This window comes from Oncorhynchus masou, chromosome 8 (assembly GCF_036934945.1).
Source record: "Oncorhynchus masou masou isolate Uvic2021 chromosome 8, UVic_Omas_1.1, whole genome shotgun sequence".
Lineage (NCBI taxonomy): Eukaryota > Metazoa > Chordata > Actinopteri > Salmoniformes > Salmonidae > Oncorhynchus > Oncorhynchus masou.
This window is the reverse complement of record NC_088219.1, coordinates 17288458-17310596: the sequence shown is the minus strand read 5'-3', so window position 1 is coordinate 17310596 and position 22139 is coordinate 17288458. Positions and strand designations below refer to the sequence as shown.

Genomic DNA, 22139 nt, shown 5'->3' with positions numbered 1-22139 from the left:
GGGTCACTGAAGGGTTGTAATGCCTACATAGGACATGTACTACTGAGTATACAGCAGAGTGATTCTGTTCACCTGACATTAAATACTGATCCCCTGTTCACTCGGGAACATCCTAAACGAGGCTTGTGTTTTTGTTGCTGCGCCGTCATGGCAGAACGTTCCCCAGTTGCTTTCACACACTTGCACTCACACAGAAGGGCTGAGGGTTAACACATCTCTGTGTCTGTATGTGAATGGGTGGGCTAATCGATAGTGAGGGCTGTAATTGATTGGGCTGGCCGAGCCTCTCTTCATCTTGCAGAAACCATACACACTCTGGAGAGACAGGGCGTGGGGAGACATGGAGAGGCGGGGCGTGGGGACGTGGGGGCGGGGCGTGGGGAGACATGGAGAGGCGGGGCGTGGGGAGGCGGGGCGTGGGGAGACATGGAGGGCGAGGGGGGGCGTGGGGGAGACATGGGAGACGGGGCGTGGGGAGACATGGAGAGGCGGGGCGTGGGGAGGCGGGGCGTGGGGAGACATGGAGAGGCGTGGGGGCGTGGGGAGGCGGGGCGTGGGGAGGCGGGGCGTGGGGAGGCGGGGCGTGGGGAGACATGGAGAGGCGGGGCGTGGGGAGGCGGGGCGTGGGGAGGCGGGGCGGGGGGGAGGCGGGGCGTGGGGAGACATGGAGAGGCGGGGCGTGGGGAGACATGGAGAGACGGGGAGACATGGAGAGGCGGGGCGTGGGGAGGCGGGGCGGGGGAGACATGGAGAGACGGGGGGGCGTGGGGAGACATGGAGAGACGGGGCGTGGGGAGACATGGAAAGGCGGGGCGTGGGGAGACATGGAAAGGCGGGGCGTGGGGAGACATGGAGAGACGGGGGCGTGGGGAGACATGGAGAGACGGGGCGTGGGGAGACATGGAGAGACGGGGCGTGGGGAGACATGGAGAGGCGGGGCGTGGGGAGGCGGGGGCGCGTGGGGGGGAGACATGGAGAGAGGCGGGGCGTGGGGAGACATGGAGAGGCGGGGCGTGGGAGGCGGGGCGGGGGGGGGGGGGGGCGTGGGGAGGCGGGGCGTGGGGAGACGCGGGGCGTGGGGAGACGTGGGGAGGCGTGGGGGGGGCGTGGGGAGACGGGGGAGGCGGGGCGTGGGGAGACGGGGCGTGGGGAGACATGGCGGGAAACATGGGAGAGGCGGGGCGTGGGGAGACATGGCGGGGCGTGGAGAGGCGGGGAGACATGGAGAGACGGGGCGTGGGGAGGCGGGGCGTGGGGAGACATGGAGAGGCGGGGCGTGGGGAGACATGGAGAGACGGGGCGTGGGGAGACATGGAGAGGCGGGGCGTGGGGAGGCGGGGCGTGGGGAGACATGGAGAGACGGGGCGGGCGGAGAGGCCGGGCGTGGGGAGACATGGAGAGACGGGGCGTGGGGAGACATGGAGAGACGGGGCGTGGGGAGACATGGGAGAGGCGGGGCGTGGGGGACATGGCGGGGCGTGGAGAGGCGGGGAGACATGGAGAGACGGGGCGGCGGGAGGCATGGAGAGGCGGGGCGTGGGGAGACATGGAGAGCGGGGCGTGGGGAGACATGGGAGACGGGCGTGGGGGGCGGGGCATGGGGAGGCGGGCGTGGGGAGACATGGAGAGGCGGGCGTGGGGAGACATGGAGAGGCGGGGCGTGGGGGGGGGACATGGGGAGGCGGGGCGTGGGGGGACGCGGGGCGTGGGGGAGTGGGGAGGCGGAGGCGTGGGCGGGGGGGAGGGGGGGCGTGGGGGCGGGGGGGAGACATGGGGAGACATGGAGCGGGGCGTGGGGAGACATGGGGAGACGGGGCGTGGGGGAGACATGGAGAGGCGGGCGTGGGGAGACATGGAGAGGCGGGGTGTGGGGAGACATGGAGAGACGGGGCGTGGGGAGGCGGGGCGTGGGGAGACATGGAGAGGCGGGGCGTGGGGAGACATGGAGAGACGGGGCGTGGGGAGACATGGAGAGGCGGGGCGTGGGGAGGCGGGGCGTGGGGAGACATGGAGAGACGGGGCGTGGGGAGACATGGGGAGACGGGGCGTGGGGGACATGGGGACGGGGCGTGGGGAGACATGGGGACGGGGCGTGGGGGACATGGCGGGGCGGGGGCGGGGGGGAGGCGGGGCGTGGGGAGGCGGGGCGTGGGGAGACATGGAGAGGCGGGGCGTGGGGAGACATGGAGAGGCGGGGCGTGGGGAGACGTGGAGGCGGGGCGTGGGGAGGCGGGGCGTGGGGAGACATGGAGACGGGGCGTGGGGAGGCGGGCGTGGGGAGACATGGAGAGACGGGGCGTGGGGAGACATGGGAGACTGGGCGTGGGGGGCGTGGGGGAGAGGCGGGCGTGGGGAGACATGGGAGGCGGGGCGTGGGGGGAGACGGGGCGTGGGAGGCGGGGCGTGGGGAGACATGGAGAGGGGGGCGTGGGGAGACATGGAGAGGCGGGCGTGGGGGGAGGGAGAGGCGGGGCGTGGGGAGACATGGCGGGGCGTGGGAGGCGGCGTGGGGGAGACATGGAGAGACGGGGCGTGGGGAGGCGGGGCGTGGGGAGACATGGAGAGGCGGGCGTGGGGAGACATGGCGGGGAGACATGGAGAGGCGGGGCGTGGCGGGGCGTGGAGAGAGCATGGGCGGGGAGACGGGCGGGCGTGGGGTGGGGAGACAGCGGGGCGTGGGGAGACGTGGAGACGGGGCGTGGGGAGACAGGCGGGCGTGGGGGGAGGCGGGGCGTGGGGAGACGTGGAGAGGCGGGCGTGGGGAGACATGGGGAGACGGGGCGTGGGGAGACATGGGGAGACGTGGCGGGCGTGGGGAGACATGGAGAGGCGGGGCGGGGCGTGGGGAGACATGGGAGGCGGGCGTGGGGAGGCGGGGCGTGGGGAGACAGGCGGGGCGTGGGGAGACGGGAGACATGGGGAGAGGCGGGGCGTGGGGAGACATGGAGAGGCGGGGCGTGGAGAGGCGGGGCGTGGGGAGACATGGAGAGGCGGGGCGTGGGGAGACATGGAGGGGCGGGGCGGGGCGTGGGGAGAGCGGGGCGTGGAGGCGGGGGACATGGTGGAGAGGCGGGGCGTGGGGAGACATGGAGAGGCGGGGCGTGGGGAGACATGGAGAGGCGGGGCGTGGGGAGACATGGAGAGGCGGGGCGTGGGGGGAGACGTGGAGAGGCGGGGCGTGGGCGAGACATGGAGAGGCGGGGCGTGGGGAGACGTGGAGAGGCGGGGCGTGGGGGAGACGTGGAGAGGCGGGCGTGGGGAGACATGGAGACATGGCGGGGCGTGGGGAGACATGGCGTGGGGGACGTGGAGAGGCGGGGCGTGGGAGACATGGCGGGGCGTGGGGATACGTGGGGCGGGCGTGGGAGACATGGCGGGGCGTGGGGAGACGTGGAGAGACAGGCGGGACATGGAGAGGCGGGGCGTGGGGAGACATGGGGAGGCGGGGCGTAGGGAGACATGGAGGCGGGGCGTGGGGAGACGTGGAGAGGCGGGGCGTGGGGAGACATGGAGAGGCGGGGCGTGGGGAGACGTGGAGAGGCGGGGCGTGGGGAGACGTGGAGAGGCGTGGGGAGACGTGGAGAGGCGGGGCGTGGGGAGACATGGAGAGGCGGGGCGTGGGGAGACGTGGGGAGACGTGGGGAGACGTGGGGAGGCGGGGCATGGGGAGACATGGAGAGACGGGGCGTGGGGAGACATGGAGAGCGGGGCGTGGGGGCGTGGGGAGACATGGAGAGGCGGGCGTGGGGAGACGTGGGGAGACGTGGGGAGCGGGGGCATGGGGAGGCGGGGCGTGGGGAGACATGGGAGGCGGGCGTGGGGAGACATGGAGAGGCGGGCGTGGGGGAGGCGGGGCGTGGGGAGACATGGGGGCGTGGAGGCGGGGCGTGGGGAGAGACATGGAGAGCGGGGCGTGGGGAGACGTGGAGGCGTAGGGAGACATGGGGGCGTGGGGAGACATGGAGAGGCGGGGCGTGGGGAGGCGGGGCGTGGGGAGACATGGCGAGGCGGGGCGTGGGGAGGCGGGGCGTGGGGAGACATGGCGGGGCGTGGAGAGGCGGGGAGACGTGGCGGGGCGTGGGGAGACGTGGAGAGGCGGGGCGTGGAGAGGCGGGGCGTGGAGAGGCGAGACGTGGAGAGGCGGGGCGTGGGAGGCGGGCGTGGGGGAGACGTGGAGAGCGGGGCGTGGGGGCGGGGGAGCGTGGAGAGGCGGGGCGTGGGGAGACGTGGGGAGACATGGAGAGGCGGGGCGTGGGGGAGACATGGCGGGGCGTGGGGAGACGTGGAGAGGCGTGGGGAGACGTGGAGAGGCGGGGCGTGGGAGACATGGCGGGGCGTGGGGATACGTGGAGAGGCGGGGCGTGGGAGACATGGCGGGGCGTGGGGAGACGTGGAGAGACATGGAGAGGCGATGCGTGGGGAGACATGGAGAGGCGGGGCGTGGGGAGACATGGGGAGGCGGGGCATAGGGAGACATGGAGAGACGGGGCGTGGGGAGACATGGAGAGGCGGGGCGTGGGGAGACGTGGGGAGGCGTGGGGAGGCGTGGGGAGACGTGGGGAGACGTGGGGAGACGTGGGGAGACATGGAGAGGCGGGGCGTGGGGTGGGGAGACGTGGTGAGACGTGGAGAGGCGGGGCGTGGGGAGACGTGGAGAGGCGGGGCGTGGGGAGACGTGGGGAGACATGGAGAGGCGGGGCGTGGGGAGACGTGGGGAGACGTGGGGAGACATGGAGAGGCGGGGCGTGGGGAGACGTGGGGAGACGTGGGGAGACATGGAGAGGCGGGGCGTGGGGAGACATGGTATGGAGAGACATGGTATGGGGAGACATGTGGAGACATGGTATGGGGAGACATGTGGAGACATGGTATGGTGAGACATGGTATGGGGAGACATGGTATGGTGAGAGATGTGGGAGACGTGGAGACATGGTATGGGGAGACGTGGAGACAGGGTATGGGGAGACATGTGGAGACAGGGTATGGGGAGACATATGGAGACAGGGTATGGGGAGACATGTGGAGACAGGGTATGGGGAGACGTGGGGAGACAGGGTATGGGGAGACGTGGAGACAGGGTATGGGGAGACGTGGAGACAGGGTATGGGGAGACGTGGAGACATGGTATGGGGAGACGTGGAGACATGGTATGGGGAGACGTGGAGACATGGTATGTGGAGACATGGTATGGGGAGACGTGGAGACAGGGTATGGGGAGACGTGGAGACATGGTATGGGGAGACATGTGGAGACATGGTATGGGGAGAGATGTGGAGAGACATGGTATGGGGAGACATGTGGAGACAGGGTATGGGGAGACATGTGGAGACAGGGTATGGGGAGACATGTGGAGACAGGGTATGGGGAGACATGTGGAGACAGGGTATGGGGAGACATGTGGAGACAGGGTATGGGGAGACATGTGGAGACATGGTATGGGGAGACATGGTATGGGGAGACATGGCATGGGGAGACATGGCATGGGGAGACATGGCATGGGGAGACATGTGGAGACAGGGTATGGGGAGAGATGTGGAGAGACATGGTATGGGGAGACATGGTATGGGGAGAGATGTGGAGAGACATGGTATGGGGGGAGATGTGGAGAGACATGGTATGGGGAGAGATGTGGAGAGACATGGTATGGGGAGAGATGTGGAGAGACAGGGTATGGGGAGAGATGTGGAGAGACATGGTATGGGGAGAGACATGGTATGGGGAGAGATGTGGAGAGACATGGTTTGGGGAGAGATGTGGAGAGACATGGTTTGGGGAGAGATGTGGAGAGACATGGTTTGGGGAGAGATGTGGAGAGACATGGTTTGGGGAGAGATGTGGAGAGACAGGGTATGGGGAGACAGGGTATGGGGAGACAGGTTATGGGGAGATATGTGGAGAGACATGGTATGGGGAGACATGGAATGGGGAGAGATGTGGAGAGACATGGTATGGGGAGAGATGTGGAGAGACATGAGACATGGTATGGGGAGAGATGTGGAGAGACATGGTATGGGGAGAGATGTGGAGAGACAGGGTATGGGGGGAGGGGGGGGCTTGGGGAGACAGGTCATGGAGAAACAGGGCATGGGAGGCTTGGCTTAGTTTACTGCATGTGACCCCCAGCACACCTGTGGTGCATGGTACTCTACTGTATTAGAGGGATAGAGATGGAAAAGGATTCCCACTGCAGGGGAATTTCACAGTAGCTAGATGGTGGAATGTTAAGGGATTCATTTACCACTTTGGTACTCTGTTATTGAATAGCCCTTTTTAGATGTTCATGCCTAAACTAAAATATATTTTTACCAAGGCTCCTTAGTTTTATACTGTATGACATCAGTATAACTCACAGTGTTATGTTTTTCCAATGCTAGACTTCCCAGAGCTCAGCACAACCAGCACCTCTCTACCACGGACCCTCCCTGACATCTGTCACCATGGAGCTGGACTTCGGCCATTTTGACGAGCGCGACAAGCCCCGTACCCCACGGGGTGGGCGCATGAATGGGCTGCCAAGCCCCACCCACAGCGCCCACTGCAGCTTCTACCGCACGCGCACCCTGCAGGCCCTCACCAACGAGAAGAAGGCCAAGAAGGTGAGGTTCTACCGCAACGGAGACCGCTACTTCAAAGGCATCGTGTATGCCGTGGCCGTGGAACGCTTCCGCACCTTCGACGCCCTCTTGGCCGACCTGACGCGCTCGCTCTCCGACCACATCAACCTTCCCCAGGGGGTCCGCTTCATCTTCTCCATCGACGGAACGCGCAAGATCACCACCATGGACGAGCTGGAGGAAGGTGAGCTCACAGGGGTTGGGTGGTAGGGAGTTGGTGTCCTTGTGGAGGAAGGTGACCTCACAGGGAAGTCGGTAGGTAGAAAGTGGGGGTCATTATGGAGAAGGTGAGCTCACAGGGAGGTTGGGAGTGGGGGTCATTATGGAGGAAGGTGAGCTCATGGGGGTTGGGTGGTAGGGAGTTGGGGTCCTTGTGGAGGAAGGTGACCTCACAGGGAAGTCGGTAGGTAGAGAGTGGGGGTCATTATGGAGAAGGTGAGCTCACAGGGAGGTTGGGAGTGGGGGTCATTATGGAGGAAGGTGAGCTCATGGGGGTTGGGTGGTAGGGAGTTGGGGTCCTTGTGGAGGAAGGTGACCTCACAGGGAAGTCGGTAGGTAGAGAGTGGGGGTCATTATGGAGAAGGTGAGCTCACAGGGTGGTAGGGAGTGGGGGTCATTGTGGAGGAAGGTGAGCTCACAGGGGTTGGGTGGTAGGGAGTGGGGGTCATTATGGAGGAAGGTGAGCTCACAGGGGTTGGGTGGTAGGGAGTGGGGGTCATTATGGAGGAAGGTGAGCTCACAGGGGTTGGGTGGTATGGAGGGGGGGTCATTATGGAGGAAGGTGAGCTCACAGGGTTTGGGTGGCAGGGAGGGGGGTCATTATGGAGGAAGGTGAGCTCACGGTGGTTTGTTAGTAGGGAGTGGGGATCATTGTGTTAGAAGGTGATCTCACATGAGGCGTTGGGTGCTAGGGAGTGGGGGTCATTGTGGAGGAAGGTGAGCTCACAGGGGGTTGGGTGAATGGCGAGTGGGGGTCATTATGGAGGAAGGTGATCTCACATGGGGGGTTGGGTGCTAGGGAGTAGGGGGGTTGGGTGCTAGGGAGTGGGGGGGTTGGGTGCTAGGGAGTGGGGGGGGGGTTGGGTGCTAGGGAGTGGGGGGTTGGGTGCTAGGGAGTTGGGGGGGTTGGGTGCTAGGGAGTTGGGGGGGTTGGATGCTAGGGAGTTGGGGGGGGGGGGGGTTGGATGCTAGGGAGTTGGGGGGGGGGGGTTGGATGCTAGGGAGTCGGGGGGTTGGATGCTAGGGAGTAGGGGGGGGTTGGATGCTAGGGAGTGGGGGGGGTTGGGTGGTCGGGAGTGGGGGTCATTGTGGAGGAAGGTGAGCTCACATGGGGTGTTGGTGGTAGGGAGTGGGGGTCATTATGGAGGAAGATGAGCTCACAGGGGTTGGGTGGCAGGGAGGGAGGTCATTATGAAGGAAGGTGAGCTCACAGCGGTTGGGTGATAGGGAGTGGGGTCATTATGGAGGAAGGTGAGCTCACAGTGGTTTGTTAGTAGGGAGTGGGGATCATTGTGGAGGAAGGTGATCTCACATGGGGTGTTGGTGGTAGGGAGTGGCGGTCATTATGGAGGAAGGTGAGCTCACAGGGGTTGGGTGGCAGGGAGGGAGGTCATTATGAAGGAAGGTGAGCTCACAGCGGTTGGGTGATAGGGAGTGGGGTCATTATGGAGGAAGGTGAGCTCACAGTGGTTTGTTAGTAGGGAGTGGGGATCATTGTGGAGGAAGGTGATCTCACATGGGGTGTTGGTGGTAGGGAGTGGGGGTCATTGTGGAGGAAGGTGAGCTCACTGGGTTGGGTGGTAGGGAGTGGGGGTCATTGTGGAGGAAGGTGAGCTCACAGGGGTTGGGTGATAGGGAGTGGGGGTCATCTCACATGAGGGGGTTGGGTGCTAGGGAATGGGGGTCATTATGGAGGAAGGTGATCTCACATGAGTCGTTGGGTGCTAGGGAGTGGGGGTCATTGTGGAGGAAGGTGAGCTCACGGGGTTGGGTGATAGGGAGTGGGGGTCATTTTTGAGAAAGGTGATCTCACATGGGGGGTTGGGTGCTAGGGAGTAGGGGGGTTGGGTGCTAGGGAGTAGGGGGGTTGGGTGCTAAGGAGCAGGGGGGTTGGGTGCTAGGGAGTAGGGGGGTTGGGTGCTAGGGAGTAGGGGGGTTGGGTGCTAGGGAGTAGGGGGGTTGGGTGCTAGGGAGTGGGGGGGTTGGGTGCTAGGGAGTAGGGGGGTTGGGTGCTGCTAGAGAGTAGGGGGGTTGGATGCTAGGGAGTTGGGGGGGGTTGGATGCTAGGGAGTTGGGGGGGGGGTTGGATGCTAGGGAGTTCGGGGGGGGGGGGTTGGGTGCTAGGGAGTTCTAGGGAGGGGGGGGGTTGGGTGCTAGGGAGTAGGGGGGTTGGGAGCAAGGGAGTAGGGGGGTTGGGTGCTAAGGAGCAGGGGGGTTGGGTGCTAAGGAGCAGGGGGGTTGGGTGCTAGGGAGTAGGGGGGTTGGGTGCTAGGGAGTAGGGGGGTTGGGTGCTAGGGAGTGGGGGGTTGGGTGCTAGGGAGTAGGGGGGTTGGGTGCTAGGGAGTAGGGGGGTTGGATGCTAGGGAGTAGGGGGGTTGGATGCTAGGGAGTTGGGGGGGGTTTGGATGCTAGGGAGTTGGGGGGGGGTTGGGTGCTAGGGAGTTCGGGGGGGGGGTTGGGTGCTAGGGAGTTCGGGGGGGGGTTGGGTGCTAGGGAGTTCGGGGGGGGGGGGTTGGGTGCTAGGGAGTAGGGGGGTTGGGTGCTAGGGAGTAGGGGGGTTGGGAGCAAGGGAGTAGGGGGGTTGGATGTAGGGGGGTTGGATGCTAGGGAGTAGGGGGGTTGGATGCTAGGGTGTAGGGCATGTCATAAAGTTTTGCCAAACAACAGTTGTCATGCAACAGACTGCAGGTTTCACGGTAATTGACATTAATTAACATAAACATGTTTAGCATCTCCAGGCCTCCACGCAAGCTGTATTTAAGATGCTGATACGCACCTTTGGAACAGCTACATTTTAAATGGTTTAATAAATAAATTTAACTTACACCATCACAACAAATCCATAATTTATTTTATACAGGTCTAAAGAATGATATGAAGAGAATGTATTTCAGAAGAACAGAATAGGAGAGTTGCCCTGCTGTGTTTTCTGGCTGTGCGCTGTGTCATACATCGGCTTGTTCATTTACCCGACAAGATATGTTTATGTCCCATGCCATTATTTTATATTATTTGATTTTATAGTAAGAAGCATAGAATTGAACTTAACTGAAAGAAATAGAAGTGGTATTTTTCCCATTCTGGAGCGAGTGCAAATATGAAGTGGATATGTGGAGCGTAAAAGTGATCATTTGAAACAGGTCCTATATGCTTGATTTTGAGTTATTTGGCAACCTTAGAATGTCTTACAAATCAAAATGTATATGGGCTGCATGATGGGACTATGGGCTATTGATGATTTGAGAAAGTCGCCAAGAAAAGCTTGCTCTCTGTTCCTTGCCTCAGGCTGCACATGCTGTGTGTCCTCTCATCAAGTGATCATATTTTCACCCATCAGACTATTCTCTCGTCTTTACTAATATGTAACAATTGTTTCGATTTAGAATGGCCCATTTATCAAGAACAGGAGCAAGACAAAAAATGTCTGGAATAGCAAATGGAGTCCACTTTCCCGCCAATATGTTTATAAGTCATGTCGGGGAGGCTACTCAGGTATTTTTGCTGCAGGACAGGTGATATCCCGCCCAAACACTGTATGCCATGGGCTCTCCAACCCTGCTCCTGCAGCTACCCAGTGCTTCATTTGGGAAACCAAGTGAAATTTGTTCGGCAACATCAATAGTAACATGTTTTCGCAATGAAACATATTTAATTATACGGTTGACAGCTGGAGAAAGGAATGAAGAAGAGAGAGGAGATGGAAACTCACGGTGGTGAGATATTCTGTAGCTAAATGTAATGTCAGCCTATTAATTATAAAAATGGCCTATTACTAGGCTATTCCAAATCAAATACAAATGCACTATAATTGTAGGCAAGCCTAAATTAAATAAATTCAGATTATCTTAAATCAGTTTTGTTTTGTCTTTTTCTGCTGTGTGTAATATGTGGTAGGCTATTTATTGTGTAATAGCACAAACATAATTGTAATTCTGTGTTTTTTTCCCCGGGCTTGTGCTCATATACAGTATCGGCCAATGCTTATGCATAAGTTAAAATATGCATATTAGTGTTTTGAATGAATCATCACCTTAGAAAGCGCTGTCCAATTCGTTGTGTTAGGCTTTGAAGCAACATCCACAACGACCATGTTTTCCACTCATTTTAACCTGCTGTTGAACTTCTTTCTTCAAATTGATCAATCACAGTGAGGTGAGCTTTAAAACCACATACTGTTTCGATGATAAGTGTTTGATGGGATTTTTAATTGGATTTATATTGTCAGAGTGGTTTGAGGGACAATAGAGCCCAGAGCACCGGGCCAGTAGTACCTGTTGGTTGTAGGGGGTTGGGTACTCCCAATGCATGTCCAGAGTGCATAAAATGAGATTATCATGACTCAACAGTCATATAGAATTTTACTGCTGTCATGACTCATGACTGCCAGTGTGACAGTAATACTGTCACTGCAACAGCCCAAGTAGGGAGTGGCAGTCATTATGGAGGAAGGTGAGCTCACAGGGAGGTCAGGAGTGGCAGTCATTATGGAGGAAGGTGAGCTCACAGGGAGGTCAGGAGTGGCAGTCATTATGGAGGAAGGTGAGCTCACAGGGAGTTCAGGAGTGGCAGTCATTATGGAGGAAGGTGAGCTCACAGGGAGGTCAGGAGTAGCAGTCATTATGGAGGAAGGTGAGCTCACAGGGAGGTCAGGAGTAGCAGTCATTATGGAGGAAGGTGAGCTCACAGGGAGTTCAGGAGTGGCAGTCATTATGGAGGAAGGTGAGCTCACAGGGAGGTCAGGAGTAGCAGTCATTATGGAGGAAGGTGAGCTCACTGGGAGGTCGGGAGTGGCAGTCATTATGGAGGAAGGTGAGCTCACAGGGAGTTCAGGAGTGGCAGTCATTATGGAGGAAGGTGAGCTCACAGGGAGGTCAGGAGTAGCAGTCATTATGGAGGAAGGTGAGCTCACTGGGAGGTCGGGAGTGGCAGTCATTATGGAGGAAGGTGAGCTCACTGGGAGGTCGGGAGTAGCAGTCATTATGGAGGAAGGTGAGCTCACTGGGAGGTCGGGAGTGGCAGTCATTATGGAGGAAGGTGAGCTCACTGGGAGGTCGGGAGTGGCAGTCATTATGGAGGAAGGTGAGCTCACTGGGAGGTCAGGAGTGGCGGTCATTATGGAGGAAGGTGAGCTCACAGGGGGTTGGGTGGTATGGAGTGGGGGTCATTATGGATAAAGGTGAGAACACAGGGGAGTTGGGTGGTATGGAGTGGGGGTCATTATGGATAAAGGTGAGGTCACAGGGGGGTTGGGTGGTAGGGAGTGGGGGTCATTATGGATAAAGGTGAGGTCACAGGGGGTTGGGTGGTAGGGAGTGGGGGTCATTATGGATAAAGGTGTGGTCACGAGGGTTGGGTGGTAGGGAGTGGGGGTCATTATGGATAAAGGTGAGGTCACAGGGGGTTGGGTGGTAGGGAGTGGGGGTCATTATGGATAAAGGTGAGGTCACAGGGGGGTTGGGTGGTAGGGAGTGGGGGTCATTATGGATAAAGGTGAGGTCACAGGGGGGTTGGGTGGTAGGGAGTGGGGGTCATTATGGATAAAGGTGAGGTCACGGGGGTTGGGTGGTAGGGAGTGGGGGTCATTATGGATAAAGGTGTGGTCACGGGGGTTGGGTGGTAGGGAGTGGGGCTCATTATGGATAAAGGTGAGGTCACAGGGGGGTAGGGTGGTAGGGAGTGGGGGTCATTATGGATAAAGGTGTGGTCACGGGGGTTGGGTGGTAGGGAGTGGGGGTCATTATGGATAAAGGTGTGGTCACGGGGGTTGGGTGGTAGGGAGTGGGGGTCATTATGGATAAAGGTGAGGTCACAGGGGGGTAGGGTGGTAGGGAGTGGGGGTCATTATGGATAAAGGTGAGGTCACAGGGGGGTTGGGTGGTAGGGAGTGGGGGTCATTATGGATAAAGGTGAGGTCACAGGGGGGTAGGGTGGTAGGGAGTGGGGGAGTTAGTGCATAGTTTTCTCCTTGGGTGACACCTATCATTCTAAGTTTGGTTAATGTGATTAGGAAAGGTTAAACAGCGGTATTCTGTCATCACCTGTAACATGAGAATAACGAGAGGCATGAACGTATCCTGCTCTGAGATGGAGTCTCGTCTGGCTGGTCTAGCTGGCTGTAATCTCTGCATATTAAATATGATCATCTGATGGTTTACAGGGCAATGGAGCAGTGGGACGGTGTGCTATGCTAGTTTACACAGTGTACTCCAGAGACTCTGCCACTCTGCTAAAAGCTGCTACTTGTTGAGCAGCAGAAGTACAGTCGCTTCAGTCATGCTGTTAAATCTCAGTAATTCATTAGCAGTGATTCGGTCAGTGCCTCAGGAGCCAGCGAGCAGCAGTCTCAGTATGTCTGAAGCAGACCGATGATAGCATCAGAATGTCATCTAGAACGGAGGTTCTTCAACTTTTTCAGCTCTAGACCCAAGTGAGAAATGTACTGTCCTCAAACGACCCAAATTAAGAAATAGTCTGAAATAATACATGTTTACTCATAACTCGCGACCCCTGGTCTAGACTGTGCTGGTTTAACACGTTACCACCACTGTTCCTTCACTGTTCCACCACTGTTCCACCACTTTACCTTCACTTTACCACCACTTTACCTTCACTGTTCCACCACTTTACCTTCACTGTTCCACCACTTTAACTTCACTGCTCCACCACTGTTCCACCACTGTTCCACCACTGTTCCACCACTGTTCCACCACTTTACCTCCACTGTTCCAACACTTTACCTTCACTGTTTCTTCACTGTTCCACCACTTTAACTTCACTGTTCCTTCACTGTTCCACCACTTTAACTTCACTGTTCCACCACTTTACCTTCACTGTTCCACCACTTTACCACCACTGTTCCACCACTTTACCACCACTGTTCCACCACTTTACCACCACTGTTCCACCACTTTACCTCCACTGTTCCACCACTTTACCTCCACTGTTCCACCACGTTACCTTCACTGTTCCACCACGTTACCTTCACTGTTCCACCACTTTACCTTCACTGTTCCACCACTTTACCACCACTGTTCCACCACTTTACCTCCACTGTTCCAACACTTTACCTTCACTGTTCCTTCACTGTTCCACCACTTTAACTTCACTGTTCCTTCACTGTTCCACCACTTCACCTTCACTGTTCCTTCACTGTTCCACCACTTTACCACCACTGTTCCACCACTTTACCTTCACTGTTCCTTCACTGTTCCACCACTTTACCACCACTGTTCCACCACTTTACCACCACTCTTCCACCACTTTACCTCCACTGTTCCAACACTTTACCTTCACTGTTCCACCACTTTAACTTCACTGTTCCTTCACTGTTCCACCACTTTAACTTCACTGTTCCACCACTTTACCTCCACTGTTCCACCACTTTACCTTCACTGTTCCACCACTTTACCTTCACTGTTCCACCACTTTACCTTCACTGTTCCACCACTTTACCACCACTGTTCCACCACTTTACCACCACTGTTCCACCACTTTACCTCCACTGTTCCACCACTTTAACTTCACTGTTCCTTCACTGTTCCACCACTTTAACTTCACTGTTCCACCACTTTACCTTCACTGTTCCACCACTTTACCACCACTGTTCCACCACTTTAACTTCACTGTTCCACCACTTTAACTTCACTGTTCCACCACTTTACCACCACTGTTCCACCACTTTACCACCACTTTACCTTCACTGTTCCTTCACTGTTCCACCACTTTACCTTCACTTTTCCACCGCTTTACCACCACTGTTCCACCACTTTACCACCACTGTTCCACCACTTTACCTTCACTGTTCCACCACTTTACCTCCACTGTTCCAACACTTTACCTCCACTGTTCCTTCACTGTTCCACCACTTTACCACTGCTCTGTTCCGCTGTTGGTGTCCACCACTTTACTGACTGCTTTAGTGGTCTGTGGGTTGATGGATTGTGATAATAATGCATCCTACTGTCTTCATGATCATCATAGTCAGTAGGGTGGACATGGATAGTGAAACAGTTTTCACAATTATGTCTTCCTCCTCTCATTGATATGCATGGTGTAGTGGTAGTCTGTTGCTGTCGTTGTGTGAAACCCTACACTGTTATTAGAGATTCTCACTGAGGTTGTTATCCGGTCAGTGACTCTCACTGGAATGTACATGTGGAATTCTCTGCTCAGAAGTGGAGGGAGAGAGAGCATTGCAATGAGTGCTTGGCAGGATCCAAAGCCGTAATCGCTGCGTCTGCAACCATGAATTAGGAAATGGTTCCTAAATGGAGCCTGTTGTCCCAGTGGAACCATCCATCTGCCTGGAGGCTGGAGCACAGGCAGCATTCTGTTTGATGAGCCGACAGACGGGGTCTCGGCCCCTCTCCTTGGCATGATGTAATGTAACGTCTCCTCCCCTCATTAGGGGGACTCCCCCACCTTTGATGTGATTGCTGAGTCTCAGACTCGTCATAATTATCCATACGGGAGTCTTACAGCCAGCTCAGCCAATCTCTCTCAAGCAGAATATCATGAAGACTGCTGGATGCTCTACACACTGCCCGATCCCACCTGGACAAGAGGAACACCTATGTGAGAATGTTGTTAATTGACTACAGCTCAGCATTCAACACAATAGTCCCCTCCAAGCTTGACACTGCTCAAGGACCTGAGTATGAGCACCTCCCTCTGCAACTGGATCCTGGACTTCCTGACAGACAGACCTCGGGTGTTGAGGGTAGTCAATAACACCTCAACACGGGGGGGGGGCTCCCAAGGGTGCTCAGTCCCCTCCTGTACATCTCTTACTACAGTTGAGGGGTTATTAATATAACAGAGTATCTGTTATTCCTTCTTAAGGTTGCAAAGGGAGGTTAAATTAGTGGAAACTATCAAAGTCTACCAGTAAACTAACAGAATTTTGGTAACTTCCAGGGTTTGTTTGGAATTTTATCAAATGACATCTAGTGGCATTTTTGGACACAGATTGTCACACGTGTCTGTAATTATCTCTGACCCTCTGTTGCCTTACTGCATGCAAAATATATAAAACAAGAGGATTTGAAAATAAAAAATTTAATGACAAAGCTGTAAAACATTCTCCTAAATATAAACCATAAACTCTGATTTTCATTGGTGTTTAATATTATTTTTTATTTTAATTTGAGTAATTTAGCAGATGCTCTTATCCAGAGTGATTCACAGGAGCAATGCCTCGCTCAAGGGTGATGGTTTCAGCATATATGTACAGTATATTTTTTACACACATTTATTTGACTATGTCAGTATGTCTTTGTAAATGTGTTGGTGCCAAACTGGTGGCAGTTGTGAAAAAAAGTCAATAGTTGAAAGAGTTGCAGAGTTCATTAAAAATAATGCATTTGTTGATTCTATATATATTTTTTCATTAATTAGGCTATTTTCTCTTGAATCATATGATCTATCCACTAGAAACTCATGGACAATAGGGACACAGATATATAAAAACATTTTTTTTTTAAAAGTTATTCAAGTATAAATGACCGAAGTTGGCATAGATTACCTGTTAATTACTTCAGTTACAGAATACTCAGGTAAATTTGGTAAGTTACCAGTAGCTTTGCAACTCTATTCCTTCTTGTTAGAAAGCCCAAAATAAGGTGGAAGTGGGTCTGTAACTATATAAAACAGGCTCTCCTGGGAATGAAGGGATTCACAGTCTGAGGAGGCTGACAGGTAGGCGGAGCTGAGCTTCCTCTCTCTCTCCAGACACCAGCTGGATCCCTGTATAGGGGAGAAAAACTGTTGCTGCCTGCCAAGAGAAATAGATCATATTGGGGCCTATTAATAGAATATAAATAGATCCTACTGCTACTTAGCGTTATAAAACGTTTTAGATGTTACGTTGCCTGCTGGGAAATGATCTATGGTTGTTAAAAGGGATGATTTAAGGAAACAGAGAGCCTGCATGTTTGGACTACAACCGAAGAGGGTAAAAGCAAGGACAAATGAAAAAGGGTATGAAGGGCCATGTAGTGAAAGAGAAGGGATGTCGAAGGAAATAGTTGCACTATACAGCAGTTAGTTCATTACACTATGCTATTTGAAGTACAGCTTGCCAGTAATGTACTCTACCTTTGGGTTCATTACCTTGAGACCACACCCCTCAGAGTAAGAAAACCCTGTAACCTTATACACTTCACTCTGATGCAATTACTTACCTCTTCCTCTCGACTCGTATGACCCGGGAATTCAGTGTCCTCTGCCAGTGTTGATTAAGACTCTCCCTCAACGCCATCTGCCCTGGAGGCAGAGTTTTTCAATTACACTCAACCCCCCCCTGGCTAATTGTGTTGTTCACTTCCCAGGATACGCTCTCTCTTTCCTACTGACACATCATCCATTGTCTTAAGTTTCTACTGACGCCAATGAGCAGGAACACTACACAACATGCCAATTCATTCCAGTGTGCGGCAGATGTATTTTCCTAAAAGCTTGGAAGCCCTTCAGGGGGTGTTTCTAGGGAAGGGGGTGGGGGAAAGGGGCTGGGATTATACAAAGAGATAAACCCTGGTTTCATTTGATCCAAATTAGGTGATCATCTCTTGTTTTCTGTTTAGGAAAGAGAGGGGCCTTGGGGGAGTGACTGTATGTTGTATGTGTGGGGCGGCTGAGGCGGGCCAGAAGAGACAATGTGTTGCACTAGTGGAATACTGCAGTTTCATTTTACATTTACTGTTTTGTCATTTAGCAGATGCTCTTATGCAGAGCATCTTACAGTAGTGAATGCATAAATGTTTTCGTACTGGTCCCCCATGGGAATCGAACCCACAACCCTGGCACTGCATGTGCCATGCTCTACCAACTGAGCCCCCCCGCAAGAAAAATGTGCAGTTTCATAGATAATCTCATGCTATTCTACACATTTTGCAATCGGGCTGAGAGAATTTTGGATTTTTTAAGCTTATTACTTGCAATTCTACCAATATGGCTGCCATTTTCACCCCATTCTGGAACGTTGAGGGTTTATGACACATGGCCATGGGCTGTTGTTTTGGCGGGCGAACATAGAGAGCCCCTAATCATTTTATAGGATGTCATAAACCCTCAACGTTCCAGAATGGGGTGAAAATGGCAGCCATATTGGTCAGGGAGAAATCCAAACCAGTCTCATTGGAATTAATGGCAGTAGAGGCATACTCCTGCTTTTTACTTATGCAGGAAAATTAAACAAAGATGTGATATATCAGAAATTCTATAATAGAATACTTGTCAACCTAAAATATTGTCATATAATCATAACAGTTTGTTATGGGTTTTATACACATTTTCTGTATGAATAGCCTAAAAAAATATGCAAAAAGACCATAAATATCTCAATGTTTGTTTTCTTGGAAAGCTGAGAGTCCTTTTATATGATACAATATCAGTACTTGTCCAAGTCCTATCAACTGATTTTAGCCAGTGTATGGGTGGGAGTGGAATGCAGTTTGAATGGAAAGTCCACATATTGGCAGTTAATTTGAAAAATATATGAAATAATTTCTAAAAGAAATGTCTGGATAGCTAGCTAACAAACATACAGTGCAGATATATTCTTCAAATGTATTATTTTACACGATCTTATCACAGCACTAACAAACTATGGTCTACCAGCTCCCTGACCAAAATGGCTAACCTTTATCCCATCATAAGAAGGTGTGTGTTTGTGCAAGAGCGAGAGTTTGTTTGTGGTGGCGGGAAGAGGACAGGTCCTCCTCTTACAGAGGATAATGAACTCTGCGCTGTATTATCCCCCAATGTCCTTTGTCTGGTGCTGCAGTGGCACAGGGAGTGATGTCCTCTGGATCTCTCTGGCTCTCTACATGATGGAGAGACCAGGGAGGGACACATGGAAATGGAGGAGAGATGGGTAGAGAAATGGAGGAGAGATGGAGGGTATTATGAAAAACAGATTGGGGGGGGGCTCCTCTTTCTCATTTAGGTCACTAACAGTGCAGTGCATGTTGGGAAATTAACCCAGACTGCTGAAGGAGGCTTCCGGATGCTTCGGGCGCCAGCCGAACCGGTAAGGAGAACCGAACGAGTATGCCTGCATACTCCCTTAAAATACCTTTGCTTGAAAAAATGAGAGAAAAGTGGCAATAGTACTGTTTGTCCATCTTGAGACTCTTTAGCCAGTATACACTTCCTCAAAATGGTCAGAATTAATCTAAGATAACTCAAGAAATCTGTCATTTGTTTTGACATTTTTTGCTGAGGAAATCTTAGTCGCACAATCTATCTAAGATGTTTGGTGCAGTATTTCTCATGAAAATGAGTCGTCTATTGTTGAATGACAACGAACACTTAATTGAAGAATCCCTACCATTGACCAATCACAGACGAAGGGGCGTAGACTTTCGTGTGCACGAACAGCCAAAATACCCTTTACGGAAGACCATTTAGAGGAAGGCTGACATGATACAGTATTAGCCCGAGTTAACTGCTGCACCACCTTACAGGCCTCTGGACCTTACGGTACTGTACGGGTCAGAGTACTGGATCTCAGCCCAAGCTGACAGTCCACCCAGGCATAAGGCTTAGTGGGACTGGCTGACTCTTACGATCTGGCCTCAGGAGGAATCAGGACCTGCTTTTACCTGGATGGAAGTGTTGAGTGTTGCCCTTTACACTGTTGCTGGGCAGAATGCCCTACTGTATAGACTCGCTCAATTATAATGGTGAGAGGTAGCAGGCAGTTCTCCACCGTCCTACTACAGAATCTGCTAGGTCTGATGAAAGAGAGAGATAAGTCTATTCTTTCCAGGTGCTGTGAGTAAGCAGTGCACTCTAGGTAGATGCTGTCATAACACTGTTTGAAAAGCTGTTTCTGCTGTCTCTGCACTTTTACACAGGACAGCCACAGTTTGATGTAGCGTTATGTGCTAGCGTAATTTATTCACTTTCCATTGGAAAAACATCTGCAGAAATATACCTATGATACTGTGTTGGCTCTCATGACACAACATATCATGATTTTGAGCACCACAGTTAGGAAGACTTTGGTAGAAATTCACATTAGTATTTCAGCTAGACATGGAATATTATATTATAACAGTGTTTTGATGCACAAAGAGCTCATTTTAGACTTAACTTATTCATTTGCTTAGGCAAAGGCATGGAAATAATTGTGTGCGTTCTCCAGGGATGAACATGCTACCGTAGGCTATGTAGCTTTGATCACGTCTCAATGACACCGTCTGGAACAAATGCAGAGAATATAATGAGTAGGAAGGAGGTGCCAAGTAGCCTAGCGGTTATGAGCATTGGACCAGCAACCAAAAGGTTGTTGGTTTGAATCCCCTAGCCGACTACGTGACAGATCTGTCGGTGTCCTTGTGCGACGCCCTATTGGCTCCTGTAAGTTGCTCGGGATAAGAGCATCTAGTAAAATGTCAATGTAGAGTGAGCTCTGTCCGTCAACCATGTGACCTGTCACATACACCCACTGACAGGCAGATCTGGGGGAGTTCAGGGCTGACTATGTGGAAGCAGAAGCCCACTGCTTTTCAAAGTAAAGAAAAGTAAAGGTTTGTCAGTTTCATTGCTCCTCTGGTCGTTCTGTCCTCTGGGGTGTCATTTCTGTTCTGGTCTTCCTGTCCTCTGGGGTGTCATTTCTGTTCTGGTCTTCCTGTCCTCTGGGGTGTCATTTCTGTTCTGGTCTTCCTGTCCTCTGGGGTGTCATTGTTGTTCTGGTCTTCCTGTACTCCTGTGTGTCATTGCTGTTCTGGTCTTCCTGTCCTCTGGTGTGTCATTGCTCTTCTGGTCTTCCTGTCCTCTGGTGTGTCATTGCTCCTCTGGTCGTCCTGTCCTCTGGTGTGTCATTGCTCTTCTGGTCTTCCTGTCCTCTGGTGTGTCATTGCTCCTCTGGTCGTCCTGTCCTCTGGTGTGTCATTGCTCCTCTGGTCGTCCTGTCCTCTGGTGTGTCATTGCTCCTCTGGTCGTCCTGTCCTCTGGTGTGTCATTGCTCCTCTGGCACCTAGCTAGCTCTCATCACCAGCCTGATGAGTTTTGTCTCCCAGCTCTCGCTCCTGCAGATTCCATCTATCTTTCTCTGATTTGCTTCCTCTCTGTGACAGCGATCATCAGTCTATCCACTGACTGTCCTGTCTCTTCTCCTCTTCTCTCTCTTCAGCCTCAAAACATTACGCTCGCTACTCCTCTCCACTTTAGGGTCATGTGGGTTGAATAGTTATACCTAATTTCTAGCCCCTTTCATGTAGCTAGTCTCTCTGTATATCAAATGTTTATCCCTGACTCTCTTAACTGGAGGCCAGTATAGATCCTGTCACTGGTCTATAGAGAACACCTATAGCTGGCCCTGGTGTGATGAAACCTCTGATCCACAAAGACCTGTCCCGTTACTGCTCTTCCTACAGTACACTACATACAAGGTCACAGTAGAACCACCCTCCTCCTACAGATCACAGTAGAACCACCCTCCTCCTATAGGTCACAGTAGGACCACCCTCCTCCTACAGGTCACAGTAGGACCACCCTCCTCCTGTAGGTCACAGTAGGACCACCCCCCTCCTGTAGGTCACAGTAGGACCACCCCCCTCCTGTAGGTCACAGTAGGACCACCCTCCTCCTGTAGGTCACAGTAGGACCACCCTCCTCCTGTAGGTCACAGTAGAACCACCCTCCTCCTGTAGGTCACAGTAGAACCACCCTCCTCCTGTAGGTCACAGTAGAACCACCCTCCTCCTGTAGGTCACAGTAGAACCACCCTCCTCTTGTAGGTCACAGTAGAACCACCCTCTTCCTCTTGTAGGTCACAGTAGAACCACCCTCCTCCTCTTGTAGGTCACAGTAGAACCACCCTCCTCCTGCAGGTCACAGTAGAACCCCCCTCCTCCTGCAGGTCACAGTAGAACCACCACCCTCCTCGTACAGGTCACAGTAGAACCACCCTCCTCCTCTTGTAGGTCACAGTAGAACCACCACCCTCCTCCTACAGGTCACAGTAGAACCACCACCCTCCTCCTACAGGTCACAGTAGAACCACCACCCTCCTCCTACAGGTCACAGTAGAACCACCACCCTCCTCCTACAGGTCACAGTAGAACCACCCTCCTCCTGCAGGTCACAGTAGAACCACCCTCCTCCTACAGGTCACAGTAGAACCACCCTCCTCCTACAGGTCACAGTAGAACCACCCTCCTCCTGCAGGTCACAGTAGAACCACCCTCCTCCTGTAGGTCACAGTAGAACCACCCTCCTCATCTTGTAGGTCACAGTAGAACCACCACCCCCCTCCTACAGGTCACAGTAGAACCACCACCTTCCTCCTACAGGTCACAG

At 54.1% G+C, this 22139-nt stretch overlaps 1 protein-coding gene across 1 annotated transcript in view; it reads left to right on the top strand.

Moving 5' to 3' along the window:
• The window catches only part of LOC135544252 (neuronal migration protein doublecortin-like), a 106559-nt gene that overhangs the window by 5653 nt on the left and 78767 nt on the right, over positions 1-22139 (top strand). The window contains exon 2 of the mRNA XM_064971718.1: positions 6375-6798. Within this exon, the coding sequence (XP_064827790.1) occupies positions 6438-6798 (361 nt within the window). The 5' untranslated portion in view covers positions 6375-6437. The remainder of the gene's footprint in view (positions 1-6374; positions 6799-22139) is intronic.